An 18291-nucleotide genomic window follows, 5' to 3' on the forward strand; every position below is an offset into this window, starting at 1 on the left:
AAAAACATCCCAAGAAGTGACATGCACTTCTTTTTCGCAGGCGTCTTCTTACGTGCCGTTTTTGGAAAATGAGGCATAAAAAAACTCCCATTCGGAACACCCCTAAGTGTATGTTCACACGCTTAGCAAAAAATGTCTGAAAATATGGAGCTGTTTTCAAGGGAAAATAGCTCCTGATTTTCAGCCATTTTTTAAGCAAACTCTCGTTTTTCACTGCGTTTTTTACGGTCTTTTTTGGAGCTGTTTTTCTATAGAGTCAATGACATGCACTTCTTTTTCGCGGGCATTTTTTTTACGCGGCTGTTATTAAAAACGGGCGTATAAAAAAAAGGCCCGTCGGAACAGAACGCCGTATTTCCCATTGAAATCAATGGGCAGATGTTTGGAGGCGTTCTGCTTCCGATTTTTCGGATGTTTTTCGTTTTGCACAGATTCTGCAGGTTTTAGAAATATCCCAGATGTGGCCCTAGTGTGGTAATGGACTGAAATACGGGCCTCAAAAGCAAAGTGGATTTTGGGGCCTTCTTTTTATTAGAATATATTTTAGGCTCCTTGTTAGGTTAGAAGAGGTCTTGTGATACCAAAACCAAGGAAACACCTCAAAAATACCCCATTTTGTAAACTGCGCCCACAAGGAATTAATCTAGGGGTGTTGTGAACATTTTGACCCCACAGGTGTTCCATAGTTTTTATTAGAATTGGGAAGTGAAAATGAAAAATGTTATTTTTTTCCAATAAGACATAGCTTTAGCTAAAAAAAATTTGCTGATGCTCTACCGGTGATTCCGCTCCTGGAGGAGCCCCTGGTGTCACTATCCATATATATATACATATATATATATACATATATATATATATATATATATATATATATGGATCTCCAAGAGCGAACATTGAAAAGCATGCAACACAATTTTAACATTTTTTTTAATACCTTGGTGAGTTTAATCTCATTTAAGGCGACACTGTGGAAAGTTAGAGGTATTTTAAATCCTATGTGTACATATACAATCCTAAAACATTTAAAAGAGTATCAAGACTAATTTAGCGCCCCTTCAGACCTCAGATTTATCAAATTCAGAGCTAAATGAATTAAAAAGATGCTGGGTAAGAATGGATTTTAGTTTACAAACCACACATGAAAAAGTTGGGTTTTATGATTTTTGTTAAAAGATCATTAGAGGGGTTGTCCCACTATAAGAGCCCTTCTTCAAAAGGGTAAGACTTTTGAGGTTGCAGCCAGACATACATTTTTATCAGCCTCTGCAGGGAAAATGTAGTGTTACATGTCAGCCATTTAAATACAGGTCAGGTATGTCTGAGTACTAGAAGTTTTCTTGTTGGTGGTTTTCCATTCTGGCTGTTAGAGAGGGGTACTGAGAGGGGGACCCCCTCTATAACGTTAATATTCCCTAATAGGGAATATGGAAATAAGTGGTTTTAGAAAACCCCATTTAAACATCAAGTTATCTGTATTGAAATTTTTTTGAATATAATATGAATCCCAATGGGATATTTTCCAGGAAATGCTTGATTGCGTAGTTGGAAATTATACCTGGAGATCTCAATTCTGTTCTTAATAACAAATTTGATAAAATATCTAGTTTGAAAAGTAGCACTATAGACTGGAGATTCTTAAATCATGTGTGCAGGGAATACACATACAGTATATTGACTTACAATAACTTAAATTTTTATTATCCTGGCAAATAGCACATCTTTTAAGAAAATGGTCTAAAAATCAGCCTCTGTCACGTAGCGGGTTAGTGGACCAACTAGGCCATACCGCCGTAGCGGGGAGGCAGCAGGCCAAACAACAGGAAACACCAGCAATACAATGTCCCGCACAAGGGTACCTGGATAGTCCAGACAGTGGCCGCAGCTCTGGTACAGATGGAGATGGGTGCAGCAGGTAACGCCAAACGTGGCGGATGACACAGGTGCCGCAGGTTGCACCAGATGTGGCAAATTCCTCCGGACGTGGCAGATGACACAGGATGTGGCGACTCTGACACTAATAGGCACAGGAACAAGAACAGCACAGGATACAGGCACGGGTAACAACTGGAATGGGAAACACTAAGTGACCATTTGCAAGACAGACTGGGAAAACTAACAACATTCAGGCAAGGATCAGAAGGCCTGGAGCCTTCTTATAGACCAGGAAATCGTGGCAGTTGATGATGATGACGATTTCCTTTGTGTGTGCGCTGGCCCTTTAAGGCTGGGCAAGAGCGTGCACACACATCCTGCGGGACACAGCAGACCGGAGCGGAAGTGAGCGCTGGCATCTCCTAGGAAGGAGATGGGGACCAGCGCTCACAGATCCATGGCTGTGAGCGTTGGGAGGTGAGTAAACCCGACGGCCCGTGGCCATGGACGCTACAGCCTCTCTAGCTTATTCATCTGTTTCCTCTAAGGGGGGGTTCATATTCAAATCCATTTTACATTCATAGTCAAATTCATTTGAGTTATTACAAATATTTTAGATGAGTCAGATTTTATTTATGATTAGGAATAACAATATATTTGCCAATTATATGTTTTTATTCCCTTAATTCTATACAATGTGTAAATGTAACAAATATTTATGTGAGGGGACGTTTTATTCGCTTCAATATTTGTCTTAAAATGTCTGTATGTAAAAATGAGAATGCTCCCTTAGACCTTCTAGCCCAGAGTGAGCTTGATTATATCTCTAATCCCTCTGGTAATAATCTGTCTATATTTCAATCAGTTGATTTAACATACAAATAATTTTTGGAGCATAGAGCAAGGTTTTAGGATATAATATTGGACCTGTATCATGGTTAGAACATGGTAGATTCCTTGCCCGGTTGCTGAGAAGTCAGACTAAGGGCCCTTTTACACCAGCCAATTATCAGTCAAACAAGCGTTCATAAAATGCTCACTCCCGATAATTGCCCTGTGTAAACAGGACAACAATCATCCGATGAACGAGCAAATGCTTGTTTATCGGTGATTGTATCGTTTATGCAACCTAAAATATTTTCGTTGTTGGCAGCACATCTCCCTGTGTAAATAGGGAGACATGCTGACGACATTATATAAATTTATGGAGACGAGCGATTAGAGTAATGAGTGTTTGTCGCCATACATTACTGATAATAGCTCCTTGTGAAAGAAGCAAACGAGCGCGGCGCTCGTTTACACGGCCCTCGTTGGGCTGTGTAATAGGGCCCTAAGACTGAAATCTTGGGAATTAGGGATGTTTTGTGTTTTTTTGAATTAGGGATGTGCCAGGAAATATTAAGACTGATATCGACAATATTCTAGATATTTTTTGTAGATATAGTTCACGTTATATGCAGAATCGAGATTACTCAGCTTCTGAACTTGATCAATTCTTAGACTCTATCAACTTTCCTATTCTATCAATAGAAGATGAACGCGTCAAATAGGAGTTTATGTTCCAGAGTTTGGCTTGGGTTGGCTTTGGCCCATCCTTTATTAAAAGGATTAGGATTCTGCAAAAAAAACACATTAGCATGCGTTTCTGTGAATGGGACCAGGTCATCACTTTTCTGTTTAGAGAGGGGGAAAGGGGCAGGGCTGTCCACTATCTCCCCTTTTGCCTAATTTAGTAATTTATCTCTTTTGATAAGGCGCAATTCTCACATATCTGGTTTTGAGTGGGAAGGTTTCTCTGAATTTATTTTATTATACGCTGATGACCTGCTCCTATTCATGGTGTATACCTCTTGATCTTTAGAAGTCTTCTCTAGCGTCTCGGTAAACTGGCTGAAATCTAACATACTACCCATGAATAACCAACTGATTGAAAACAGTTATGGTCTTAGGCTGGTCTCCCTTATATACCTGGGTGTTGTGATTTCTCCCTATCCTGAAGAATTTATATCACTCAATCTAATGCCTTATATAAAGAAGTTGCCTACAAAGGACCAAGAGACATCCATTGCGTGTGGAAGAAAGACATTTCAGACATCAATATAGAAAAGGGTTCTTTACAGTTAGAGTGGTGAAGCTATGGAATGCCCTACCCCAAGTGGTAGTGATGGTAGATACTATGTCAGCATTTAAAAAAAGCTAGATGATTATTTACTGACAAATGGGATTGAGGGTTATAATTAATCAACTAATGAATGAAGGGTAATTTATAAAGAAAGGTTGAACTTGATATACCTGTCTCTTTTTTCAACCTATGTAACCAAAATCAACATCTGGAAGAGTCTTTCACTTTCGGCTATGGGGCATATAAGTTTATTAAAAATGGTTGTTCTACCTCAACTTCTGTATTTATTTTCAAAACGCTCCTATATGGTTAAAAACTCTTAGAATTATTTTTTATTGGACTTCTATGGCATAGCCATAAAATAGGAATAAAAATTGATAAGCTTTATTCCAGATCAGACTGGGGTGGTCTTGGTGTACCCCACTTCAAGTATTACTCTTTCTGCACCCAATTATGCCAGATTATTGATTATGAGAGATGTAAGAAAGGGGGTAGCTTTGGTCTGTTCTTGAGGCATAGGATCAGGAGGGGAAATACCTGGCTATCTTCTCAATGCAAATGTTACTTTCAACACTTTATTTATTTTATATGGAGTGAGATGAAAAGAGGAAGATCACAGGCCTAAAAGGTTTTTCAAAATTCTCCCCAATCTTTGATAATAAAAGCTACAAAGAGCTAAAAAAAAAACTATGTAATCCTGGTAGATGGGTAATTAATGGGCTGCAATATATTTTATTAGATGTTTTCCTCTACTGGGCTGAAGGGTTTTTGAGAGTATTCAGAAGGAATTTATATTCCCAAAAGGAATTTTTACAAATCTTTACAACTTAGACGTGCACCGCAGTGTGAACTTTAGGAACTTATACAACGGAGTACATCTCATGACTGATTGATTCTTGAGAATGTCCTTGTAACTCTACCACCTAGGAAATGTATATCTAGCATTTATAAAGTTTTGATGCCTTTAGAGAAAATCTACACTAATTGTCGTCATGCCAAGTGGCCTAAACAGGATGTTGATCTATCTATTGACGAGTGGTCTGAAGTTAAAAAAAACAATACTAGGCTTACAGATATAGCCATCTTTATCTCGACTTTTAACGCATTAAATACACAGTGGAAAGAAGCATTAAGTTGACTTTTTCAATGGCTTTTGTTGTGTGATATCACGCTCCAGCAAGTTATCACAGTCAAGATAAACTTGGCCACATCTGTACCTCTCTGAGTCAATCTGATAGAAAAATACAAGATGTTCTTCTTTACCAAGCCTAGCCTACTCCCAGTATATTTTATAAAATTGGATTTTATGAAAAAGATACATGCTATAAGTGCGGTCTGTCATATGGGGGTTTCACTCATCTGTTCTGGCGTTGCTCTAGACTACAAAGATACTGGGAATTAGTTATGGATTTTATCTTGATATCTCCGATTTCTTTCTAAAAATTGTGATTTCTAGAATCTTATTTGCTTCAAGGAAATTACTGACTAGTTACTGGAAGAACGTATTGACCCTCTCCTTTGCAGCCTGGAAAAACGCTATTGACTGCCTGGCCTTAAAAATTGACATACATCCATAGGCGCAAATTATAGCCCTTTTTTAAAATTTGGAATCCTTGGATTAACCAAGTGGATAATGACTCTTTGATGATTATGCTAAAATATGGGATAGACTAGTAATGGGATACTGTTTTTTAGCTGTTTTTATTTTACTTTCTTGCGCTCCCTTCCGCCCTGTCTCCCTGGACGCTGCTGTCATATGGGATAAGGGTGGGTGGGTAGGTTGGGTTTGGTGTGTAAATTACTTAGTTGTATTGTGTATAGCATATATATGCTATTTTTTTCTTTGTATAAATCTTGATGTGGAATTTTGCAAGTGCACCATTATGATTTATTTAAAAAAAAAAGAAAAAAAGTAAAACATTTCCACATTTTTTTAAATTTCATTTTGTTTCACAACGCTAAGCATTTGCAGGTTTAAATTTCTTCTCAATATGAAATTTTCTACATTCAGGACCCATGTTTCTCTATCTGTTTAGCTTATATACATCATGTGCGTTTAGTACATAGTCACTCGTCTTAATACACTATAGCTGGATAGAATTTTTTTCATTAAAATGTGAAAACCAAGTTAAAAACAAATAAGACTCCTATGCCCTCCTACCTTCAATTTCCCAGCTGGGAAATTAAATGTTCAAATTAACAAAAATGATTTATGATGCCTCCATTTGTTTCAGGCAGATTGCATTCAGGAAGATTAAAAACCTTAGGCTTTTCTATATCTGTGGTAATGTCTCACAATGCACAGGAACTTGGCTGCCATTATGACATCCAATCAATGTCATTTCTGTTTTGGCAGTTTCAAGGGCAGTAAGTTTTTATAGAAAAGATCCTTTCAAACTGATCTTGTGTTTTCTTAATAATTGAAGGAGGAAAGCAAATATGGATATAATTTAATTACTGCTATGAAATCTACTTCATGAAACAAAAGCATACAGTAAGGTTAAAACTACAGAATTAACATTTGCATTATTCTACTGAGTGTATTGCACTTATCCTTGTTTATTTGTGAAACTATGATCCAAACAAATATTATATAGAACAAAATTCAATACAATTAAATGGAAAGCTTTATTAGTTCTGTATAACTTCTAAAAATCAAGTTGCTAATAATGATAATAATAATAATTATACTATATGGTCTACTTCATTTTGACCCAATTTCTCACTGAAGAGATAGAAGGGAATCCCTTAGATCTCTACTGTACCAACAGCAACAGCATCCTTAAAAAATCATTGATCAGTTGAGATCCATTGAGCTGAACCAAGGAGTCCCAACAGCTTTACTTTCTGGGATCACATGAATAAAATAAAATAACAGCAACTGACAATAGAAGAGACTTACTCATTGATTTACCCCTGCAGCAAACCTGTTTGACTTGATGAAGATATTGCGTCCAGCAGTCCATGGTAACATTAGGTCCCTCGGTGGCGGAACTACCGCTATAGCAGCCATAGCGGCTGCTATGGGGCCCGCGGCATGAGAAGGCCCGTGCCGCCCGGCCTGGTTCATAACATTTATGAGCCGCTAGCACAAGCCATCTGGAGCCCCGGGCGACTGCCACATTCACTTGTATCTGCAACCTTAGGACGCAGATGCAATTGAATACTTTGACGGAGCAGGGAGATAGCTCCCTGCACTTCCACGCACTAGGCTAGAGGCCACGTTAAGTCTGCAGCCTACAAGGCGCTGGGACAGTATCCTTGCGCAGGTCGGCGCAATGACATTACTGGATTGTACTGGCCTATGCAAGGATTCCATCTCGGCATCTCATAGGCTGCTGAGGAGGCTGTGGTCAAGCTCTGTTCGTCGTGAGAACGAAACGAGGTAAGTACAATTTTTTTTATTTTTGTTTGGGAGAACTATCTACAAGGGGGCTGTGTGGCACCATGTGCAAGGAGGGGGTGTGTGACACTATCTGCAAAGGGGGTCTGTATGGCACAATCTATAACGAGGGTTGTGTGGCACTATCTACAAGGGGGTTGGTTTGTGGCACTATCTACAAGGGGGTGGGTGTGTGGCACTATCTACAAAGAGGTGGGTGTGTGGTACTATCTAGTGGGAGAGGGGGAGCCCAGTCATAAGTTTTCTAGTCTTTCCTAGCTATGCCCCTGGGTCGACTGTTCATATGCTGCAGTTTACAGGCTATAACATGATCTGTCCAGAATCCTTGACAAGCTCCTTAAATCAGGTGCTCAATGCTCTCTGAATGCAAACTGAACATGATCACTTTTTTTTTTCTAAAGGTCGCTACAGTATGCAGCATCTTTTTATATTTTCATATAGGTCATGATTATAGAATGACACCTATCCCAAAAGCCTTAGGGTATGTTCACACGGCCTATTTGCAGTAAATGCCCGAAAAAAGGGCCGAAAAATCGGAAGCAGAATGCCTCCAAACATCTGTCCATTGATTTCAATGGGAAAACGGCGTTCTGTTCCGACGGAGCGTTTTTCACTGCGTTTTTTTTACGCGTAAATAAACGGCCGCGAAAAAGATATGCAGGACGTTTTTGGAACCATTTTCCATAGACTCCATTGAAAAAAAGCTCCAAAAACGGCCGTAAAAAATGCAGCGAAAATTGCGAGTGGCACAAAAAACGTCTTAGACGTTTTCAACACTGCGTGTGAACATACCCTTACAATAAAAAATATTTTAAAAGCAATTTCCTAAATTATTACAAACAGTCCAGCTATTAATCCTGCAAATAAATAAAAACAAATATCATTGTATGTTTGTATTATAAATAACAAAGCATATTTCCTGTGAATAGTATGAATGTATTTGCTAATAGTTGTGTTTTTCTTTGTAGATGTGATGCAGGATACAGTGGATCGAAGTGTGAAAAGAAGGACTTTAATGTATTATACGTAGTTCCAGGCCCTGTACGTTTCCAGTATGTCTTAATAGCAGCAGTGATTGGTACCATTCAGATTGCCATAATCTGCGTTGTAGTTCTTTGCATAACAAGGTTAGTAATATTTTGATTGCACTAATATCATGACAAAAAATGGGAGAAGCACATGACCACGGGATTACAGAGCTCGTTCACTTCTAAACTACTTTCTACCTAACCTCCTCCTTTTTTTTGGTCAAACCCCATTTAACCCCATGGCCCCACCTTATTCCATTACCCCTCCAAGTAAAACACACGAGACAGTGGGTTGGAAAAATTCGGCCACAGCAGCCATTTTATTAACATATTTACATGAACATACAACAGATCTTTATAAATAACATCACTAGGAAAGGAAAGTCCTTGGAGCTACAAAACTTTGGCGCCAAACTGCCCACCTGTATAGCTACTTACCCCCAGCCGTCTCCCACAGGCTCAGGGGCACTTTTCTAATCAGCAGTTGGCTTGCCAAGTATGAAAAACCACTCCCCGGGACACCACCCAGCAGGAGGCCAGAATACGCCCATACCCATGAGCAATTATCTACTTGTTAGGGGCCATACCTCTAATGAATCCCCCACTTCAAATTACCACCAACTCCAAGGGCCCCCAATCCGCCACAACGCCACCGTGACTCCACCTTTACAGGTCACCAACAGCCGTCCCCTGTAAAAGAAAAAACACCAGCAATACCGAAATCCATAAAGTGAAAAACATAATACATAACATAAGGGAGGGAGGGCGGGACAAGGGATAGCCGTTTTTTCCCATAGGAATGGCGCAAACCCGGAGCTCACCCCTTATATGCCCTCCATAACCTCGCCCCCTCAAGGCCACCCCCTTTTCCCTCCTCCCTCTCTACACCTGAACTTTTGACCCCTTCCTTCCTTGACTGCAACCCTGGTCATGTCTGCCTCCCCCAACCATTCCATGTTGTGTCCGGCCATTTCCTTACATATGGCAATAAAATGGCAATAGTTGGTGTTAAAATCTAGGACCAGCTTTGAAAACCAAATTTTTTTTTTAATTGCTCCATTGCATCTAACATTAAAAATAGAAGCAACTGTGCAAAAAGTTATTAATCAAACATTTCCTATTGTTTGGTCTCTGCAGCTCCTATGTAAACGTATGCATCTCCATGGTAACAGGAAAAAGCAAGCCTCGTGTAGCCTGATTCTGCAGTTATATTACCTTCTATCAGGTCTCTAATTGTTTATTTATTTCTGTTGCTTATATAGTGCCAACATATTCTGCAGCGCTGTACAGAGCTCCACACTTACTGTCCCCATTAGGGCTCACATTCTAAATTCCCTCTTGGTATGTGGTTGTGGGAGGAAACCCATGCAAACATGGGGAGAAAATACAACAAACTCCATGCAGATTTGTGTCCTTGGTTGGATTTGAGCCCAGGACTACAGTGCTGCAAGGCAACAGTGCTAACCACTGGGCTGCGGTGCTACGGGGTCATGCATGACTGTGTAGTCTCCTGAACACACATGTAGCTCTGCTTCATAGTCTTCATAGCATGTGCAGTACTGCCGATTAGGCCAGTGATACGTCAAGGGTGTAATGCGCATGCACTGATTATGAAGCAGATCCGCGCGCGATCAGGAGATTATGGGGCCAGGCGTGAATTAGTCTATTAGACTGCCTGGCCCCTGTCAATCAATGAAAGAAGGGGGAGGGGTTGTACTGGGAAAAGAAGACTTAAAGAGGCTCTGTCACCAGATTTTGCAGCCCCTATCTGCTATTGCAGCAGATAGGCGCTGCAATGTAGATTACAGTAACGTTTTTATTTTTAAAAAACGAGCATTTTTGGCCAAGTTATGACCATTTTCGTATTTATGCAAATGAGGCTTGCAAAAGTACAACTGGGCGTGTTGAAAAGTAAAAGTACAACTGGGCGTGTATTATGTGCGTACATCGGGGCGTGTTTACTACTTTTACTAGCTGGGCGTTGTGTATAGAAGTATCATCCACTTCTCTTCACAACGCCCAGCTTCTGGCAGTGCAGATCTGTGACGTCACTCACAGGTCCTGCATCGTGTCGGCACCAGAGGCTACAGATGATTCTGCAGCAGCATCGGCGTTTGCAGGTAAGTCGATGTAGCTACTTACCTGCAAACGCTGATGCTGCTGTAGAATCAACTGTAGCCTCTGGTGCCGACACGATGCAGGACCTGTGAGTGACGTCACAGATCTGCACTGCCAGAAGCTGGGCGTTCTGAAGAGAAGTGGATGATACTTCTCATCAGAAAGCCCAGCTAGTAAAAGTAGTAAACACGCCCCGATGTACGCACATAATACACGCCCAGTTGTACTTTTACTTTTCAACACGCCCAGTTGTACTTTTGCAAGCCTCATTTGCATAAATACGAAAATGGTCATATCTTGGCCAAAAATGCTCGTTTTTTAAAAATAAAAACGTTACTGTAATCTACATTGCAGCGCCGATCTGCTGCAATAGCAGATAGGGGCTGCAAAATCTGGTGACAGAGCCTCTTTAACATTTTGGAGCAACGGTGATGCCCTCGTTGCTCCAAAATGCTCATTTGCATATACTGAATAAAACAATTTTCTCTGCAAAGGAGGCACCCATGTGGAAAAGGTAATAAACGTTAGCCTTCTCTATAATTCCCTGATGCTAGTTTGATAGGTACATTCCTGGTGACAGACTCCCTTTAAGTGGGTGTTATTCAGAGAATATTCCTAAATACATTCATGCATAGCTTATGACATTAAAGGGGTTGTCCACTTTGCAGAATCCTTTTAGTTAGATTTTCCCAAAAGTTTTTCATGCTGCTGGAGCCTCCAGCAATCAACTGTAATTTGTGGGTGAACCTGGCAGCAAGTGTTAATGTTTCCCCTACATCACCACCACAGGGGAAATTAAGTTTAATATGGTGCCCGTTGAAATCCATGTAATGCACAGACACGCTGGGACCTCTAGAGAGATAGAGAGGCTCTTTGTATGGTTTAATAAAGTCTAGGTGAATTGGGATGTATGGCTAGTTAAGAGTGCAGGTACAGATAAGCTGGAGAGTTTTACACATAGATGCAGAAAAAAATATATATATATTAATTTTTTTTGCCAAAATCAAAGGTCTTGTGTTTATTGTATACTAGTCACTAAATTGTAATTTTGCATTGTTTATGTCTATTTGTAGCATCCCTTTCTCTCTTTCTGTCTCTGGGTTATATGTGTGCTTTAAGTAGAGGCAGTTATCTAACAATGTGTCTCTTTTGGAAGCTGATAATTTTGAGATTGCAATTCCACACATCAGCCCTCAGCAAGTAGGTGGCATTGCAGTCTTATTGGTGAACGCTATGTCTTTTGTTACTAATGTGGCTGGATTTTGAAAAAAGAGCAGCATAAATATTTTTAATGCGAAAGGTCTTAAATGCCATGCGTTTACCCATGCTTTATGGGTTTAACCTTCATTATATTATACTATAAATGTCTTTTATTAGTGTTCTTCTATGAATAGGAACAAAATTGCTATAAAACTGTTTAAGCAAGAAGAAGCTCTGAGTACTCATTCCAAAAGGAAATCTAAGAGCAAGGAATGGTTCAGCTGGTTACATTAAATGAATAATCTGAAAAAGGTTTACTATAGTATATGAAGCGAAAAAGGCTTGTTAAAAAATAAATATAAATCACAGAAATATTCCCATATGGCCACCATTTTCACTGCCATGCTCCAGGTGATGATGTGGATAAAAGGCAAAAGAGATCATTTGTGATATATATAAAGACTGCAAATCACTCTTCAGTATTAAATGGATTGTGTTTGTTGCTATAATGAGGCTGTATAGGCTAAAAATGTGAAAATAGTAAGAATTTCAATAAACTCATCTTACTGATTCTGCTGCATTCTTGGATCTCGGTTCCTTTGTTTTGAAATTAACATGTTGTCCAAGCTACACAGATTCTGCGGTCCAGTCTTCGTTGAATAAAATGTCGCCAGGACGGACAGCTGTTTTCTTCTGGGGTCAACCTGTCGCATTTTTCTTTAAAGAGGCTCTGTCACCAGATTTTGCAACCCCTATCTCCTATTGCAGCAGATCGGCGCTGCAATGTATATAAAAGTAAAGTTTTTTTTTTCTATAAACGAGCATTTTTGGCCAAGTTATGACCATTTTTATATTTATGCAAATGAGGCTTTCTAAAGTACAACTGGGCGTGTTTAAAGTTATGTACAAGTGGGCGTGTATTGTGTGTGTACATCTAGGCGTTTTTACTTATTTTACTAGCTGGGCGTTGTGAATAGAAGTGTATGATGCTGACGAATCGGCATCATCCACTTCTCTTCACAACGCCCAGCTTCTGGCAGTGCACAGACACAGCGTGTTCTCGAGAGATCACGCTGTGTCGTCACTCACTTCCTGCCCCAGGTCCTGCATCGTGTCGGACGAGCGAGGACACATCGGCACCAGATGCTACAGTTGATTCAGCAGCAGCATCAGCGTTTGCAGGTAAGTAGCTACATCGACTTACCTGCAAACGCTGATGCTGCTGCAGAATCAAATGTAGCCTCTGGTGCCGATGTGTCCTCGCTCGTCCGACACGATGCAGGACCTGGGGAAGTGACGTCACAGCGTGATCTAAAAAAAAAAAACTTTACTCTTATCTACATTGCAGCGCCGATCTGCTGCAATAGGAGATAGGGGTTGCAAAAGCTGGTGACAGAGCCTCTTTAAACCAAAGACGAAAAACGATAAGGTGTTTTTATCATTTTAACATCTTAAGCCTATACAGTGTCACTGATACAGCCTGGAAAAAATCCTATAACAAAGTGAACTTTCAAAACTAAACCCATTATATGTTTTTTTGTTTTTTTTTAAGCAGTGTGCATAGAAAGAAATGCTGAGGGTTTTCCATGTAGAATATCTGTTCAGAAAATCCGCAGCAGATTACAGTCCCAGCCATGTGGATAAGATTTGAACAAATCTCATTAACATGATGCGGCTCATTTTGTGGACGAAAATCAGAGCAGGCTGCAGATTTCATCCTTTTCAATGTAGTAGAGGTGAAACTTGCAGCAAAATCCATACAAAACATGTGCAGATTATGCTGCAGTAACGCTGCAAAAATGGTGCAGAAAATCATCATTTCCGTTCTGCAAAGTCTACATCAAAAATCTAAAAAGAAATGCAGAAATTACTCTATATATTTAACCAATATGGTCAAGTGTCAGATTTTAAAATAAACTAACAAATCAGAGGTCATCAACATCTCAGCATATGGACTCCCCTTTCTTATGGATGGTGGACACGATCAAATACTTTGGAACATATATTACACCAGTCCTGAACTCACTGTGTGAGAAAAATTATGCTCCCCAATTCTCCAAAGCTTGTTATTTTCTGACCAAAATCTTTCTCCCCTTTGTCTCTTGGATTAACAGGACAAATTATGTTAAAACCTAAGTAGTTCCCCGATTCCTAAATCTATTGCAGACCATACCAGTTCATGCCCGTAGATGTACCATTGGTCTTTTTCATAAAATTAAAAGACTTTTCACCAAATTCCTCTAAAATAGTAAAGCAGCCAATATCTCCTACCAACAACTAAAATGCAAAATAGCCTAAGTCTGATTCTCCCTTCCTGATCTAGACAAATACTATAAAGCAAATCACCTAGAAAAAAAGGGTAGTCTGGTCTCTAATACCCACTCTCAACTGCCACCTCACATAGAAATTAAATTGTAGCTACTTGGCTTAGATAATCGTATCCTTCTCTGAAAATCTGATGTACCACCTACCCCCTCTAATAAATTGAGCCCGCTCATGACCGCAACTGTCCACATTCTTGCCCTGCTCAGCAAGCAGACAGACAAGCTCAGTTTTCCTTCTTTAATGTCAATCAGCTTTATACCAGTTTTTTGGAAAATAAATTCATTCGACCCCCTCATATATGCCTTTTAGAGACCTGTATAAAATATCTACCACCCAGATTATCCTTTGTTTCACACCAATGCAGATTTGTTGGCAGCTTCAAGGATGCCGGCTATGCACTTGCAAGATTTCTCTGCCATCTGTCTTAGGTTCAGTAGCAAATCTCCTACCTTCCGCGGCGCGCAAGAGTTGGAAATGTCTCTTCTTCCAAAACTGCCATCTAAACTCCTCTACAGATCCCATAACTCTCTTTTATCTGTAGAAACACCAGATAAACCTAAATGCCTCCTAGAATGGGAAAAGGAATTGTAGACCACCTTCATTCAGCAAGAATCTTCCTACTTCATGTCCCACTCTCATGGATTATTTTGTTGTGTGAGGAGACAGGAGAACTCCTTTAAACTCTTCTCTTGTAAAGACCTCAAGTGTTCTTGTTTAAACATGGACTTTTTTCTGATAATACCTTATGGCGCTGTCAATCACAACCAGGCATGCGTTCCCATATCTGGTTGCCATGTTCTCAGATCCAATCATTTTGGTCGGATATCGATCTAACAATCTGTGAGATCTGCGGGAAAATGCTCAACTTCACACAAGCCCTGATTCTCCTCTGGTCCCCTTCTCCTCCATTCTTCCCAAAAAGTAATGACTTGGTTACCTAACTCCTCACAGCAGCTAAACTGCTCACTCCAATAAATTAGAAATTCACAGAAGCCCACTCAATGGCCATGTGGTTTGATAAGGTAGAACAACTATATTGTCTGGAAGAACTGGTTGCCAGTTGGGAATTAGGCACCCATGAGAAATTACTTACACTATGGCAACATTGGAGAGATTTCCGCTCTTTGACTCCGAACTCCAACTAAGAACTGCCTGGCTCTACCTTACCTTAGACAAATGCCATGCCATGCTCTTTCACACGCATTTCATCTGACTGACGACTTGTATTATTTATTGGACTGACCTGACTCTATGGATAGGTTCTTAACCTCACACATACGACCTTACCACTCTTCCACTGGACCTCTTCCCCACCAATCCCACCTTTTTCCCTTATTCACCTTCATTCCCCACTGTTTTTATTATATTGTATTAATGCTTTTATGTTATAATGTCTTTGCATAGTCTGTATTAGATTCCGGATTGATAGTCTGCACACAAGACTACTTATCACTTTCCATTGTACATTGTTTTATTTGTTTGCTTCTTTTTCTATGAATAAAAAGATTTTTAAAAAAATAAAAATGTAAAAAGAAATTACAGTACAAGGCATGTGGATGAAATCTCATTCTGATGGGTTTGAGAGCATGGTGCAGATTCGTAAATCTAAAACATGTTCTAATCTGCTGCGGATTTATAACGGATTTATAACAAGCAGTTTTGATGTGGATATTACAGCGAATTTTCAATAGTCTAAGCCTGGCAGAAGGTTTAAATTACACTTCTCTCTTAAGGATCTAGTCCTGAAAAAAAATTCTAGTAAAATTCTAATGTCAATTTATGCTGTTGCATTTTTGTTGCGGTTTTTCCCCATTGAGTTCAATGGGAAGGTTAAAGGGGTTTTCTGTGTAAAAATTTTATTAACAGTGCTTAAATGACAAGTGATGACAACTTATTGTAGATTTTTTTAATTCTATTTCCTGTTCATGATTATGGGGGGCAACCATCTTGCCAAAATTGCTGTTAAAAGCTTTACAGCAGTCACATGGACCCTAAGAGACAATAGTCTGGACCATTGATTTCTATAGGAGACATTTCTATGCATGCTCTTTGACCTGTGCAGAGGTCATTGTGCACGAATGGATAGGAGGGGAACTGTGTCCATCATCTTTTCTCAAGGGTGGATTATGTGTTATCTATATATAGGTTAAACCTTTTATACGTCTAGAGGAGAAAAAGTTTCATCAACATCGCAGATGGGGATTCTTTACTGTGAGAGCAGCGAGACTGTGGAACTCTCTGCCACAGGATGTTGTGATTGGTGATTCTTTGAACAAGTTCTAGAAGGGACTTGATGCCTTTCTTAAAAATATAATATTACAGGAGTACAAGATTCTGAAGATGGGATGTTGATCCAGAGATTTATTCTGATATCCATATTTAGAGTATCCCCTAATGAGGAAATTGGCATCAACCTCATGGGGGATTTGCCTTCCTCTGGATTAACACGGTAGGATTATAGGTTGGACTTGATGGACATGTTTCTTTTTCAACCTTATCAACTATGTAACTATTGTCATCCATCCTGCAGGGGAGATGACTGCTGAGAAGTGATCTCTATAGAACAGGAAGTGGCAGTCTATTGTAAGACTCAGTGGCCAGTGTGAAAACTGCAACATAAAAACTTGATTTTAACAATAAGCTAATTTCTGATGACACATTCTCTTTAGGCCAGGAACACACACAGAGTTTTGATGCAATCTTTGGCTAAATTTTTTGAGACAAACACAGGAGTGGACAACAAAGAATTCTATACACCTTTTACTTCCTTTAGATCCACTTCTGGCTTTGGTAAAAAAAACTGCACCAAAAAACTGCACCAAAAAACTGCATCAAAACTCTGTGTGCGATTTTACCCTTAAAGTAGAGATGGCAAAATTATTAACAAAGCAGTAAACAAATCTTAGATAATAGAATGCTTTATGCTTGAAACTATACCAAGGTTTTTTTGAGGCGTAAATGGAAGAGGGGATTCCTAAAAGTGAATTTTTTCAAAGGGTTCACTCATAGCAAGCGTATGTGTACATTTGGTGGATTTTCCACCACAAATTTAATTGCAGAAAATCTGCAGTGTATTAGGGCATGTTCAGACGTGGTGAAATTGCTGTTGAATTCCGCTGCGAACAGTCCACAGTTAGAAACCACAGCAGCTATTGGTTTCTATACTTTTTTAGGTAACTTAGTGCAGACATTGCGGAAAGAGCCGTTGCGGAAAATACGCTGGCGGAGAAGCAGAGAATTTTCACTGCAGATTTCAGCCTTTGCAATGCAGAGCTCAGTTTGAGCTGGTTCTGCGCACGCGCGGGTTTCCACGTCATGTTGCCATGGTCGCGGTCCCGACGCGTGCGCCTTAGCAGTGATCTTTTGCCATTGATTTCAATGGCGCTGACCATCCCTCCGTGCGCACTGTGCGTGCCGCCGCCAGGTGCACATAGTGTCGGCTCTGGCGCGTGCACACTGCGCACGAACGGAGGACTGTTTGTTCATTGCATTTTTTTGCTCTAATCAGGAGGGAGGGTCCATGCGACCTAGAGTGCACACCTGTGCACTAACTAATATCCTATTATCCGTCTATATATCTGGCAGTACATGCTCAGTTATTAACTAACCCCTGAGGAAGCCACTTGTTGGCGATACGCGTGGGGCTCTTTCTTTTCCTCCCTCTCCCTTAAAACGGTTCTCACACAGGACATGCTGATCTCATGCTAATTTTGATGCAACATTTTTGTCCTTGTTCCTTTATCTTTGGCATTCGAACGTCTGCTCTAGGGGTTTAGGTGAGTGAGTGGGAGTTACTACTTTGTTTGCCACTTATCATGGTGGTCTGTCTCCCCTACCCATTGACTTGTACATGGCATTCTCTATGCCGTTTTTAAATGTTTTTAACCTCTGCATAGCATACAGAGTTCTAATCAAATAAAATATATTTTGGATATTCACATAGCTATTCCATGACTTATTGGTTTTTGCCTTATACATACCCATTCTTTGGTTTCGAGTTACTGTGTTTCACAGGGTATGTGGCAGCTTAAATGCAGTGCCTGCCTTAGACATTTTTGAGGCTGAAATCTGCGGCAAGTCCACTGTGATGTCCGCAACACCTGAATTACCTGTCAAATATGCAAATGTGGATGCAGATTCATTGTGTAATTGCTGTAAAAATTTACAATAACATTTGCAGGGGAAAAATTCTGCCACGTCTGATTATGCCCTTACAGTAGCAG

The 18291-nt window shown here is 40.0% G+C and overlaps 1 protein-coding gene across 2 annotated transcripts in view; it reads left to right on the forward strand.

Moving 5' to 3' along the window:
* TMEFF2 (transmembrane protein with EGF like and two follistatin like domains 2) overlaps positions 1-18291 on the forward strand; it is an 810050-nt gene that overhangs the window by 740910 nt on the left and 50849 nt on the right. The window contains exons 9-10 of one of the 2 annotated variants that reach the window (XM_075831277.1): positions 8366-8524; positions 9563-9650. In XM_075831277.1, the coding sequence (XP_075687392.1) occupies positions 8366-8524; positions 9563-9623 (220 nt within the window). In that variant the 3' untranslated portion in view covers positions 9624-9650. The remainder of the gene's footprint in view (positions 1-8365; positions 8525-9562; positions 9651-18291) is intronic. The other variant, XM_075831276.1, reaches the window with a different exon arrangement.

The sequence above is a fragment of the Rhinoderma darwinii genome, chromosome 6 (assembly GCF_050947455.1).
Source record: "Rhinoderma darwinii isolate aRhiDar2 chromosome 6, aRhiDar2.hap1, whole genome shotgun sequence".
NCBI classification, from domain to species: Eukaryota; Metazoa; Chordata; class Amphibia; order Anura; family Rhinodermatidae; genus Rhinoderma; species Rhinoderma darwinii.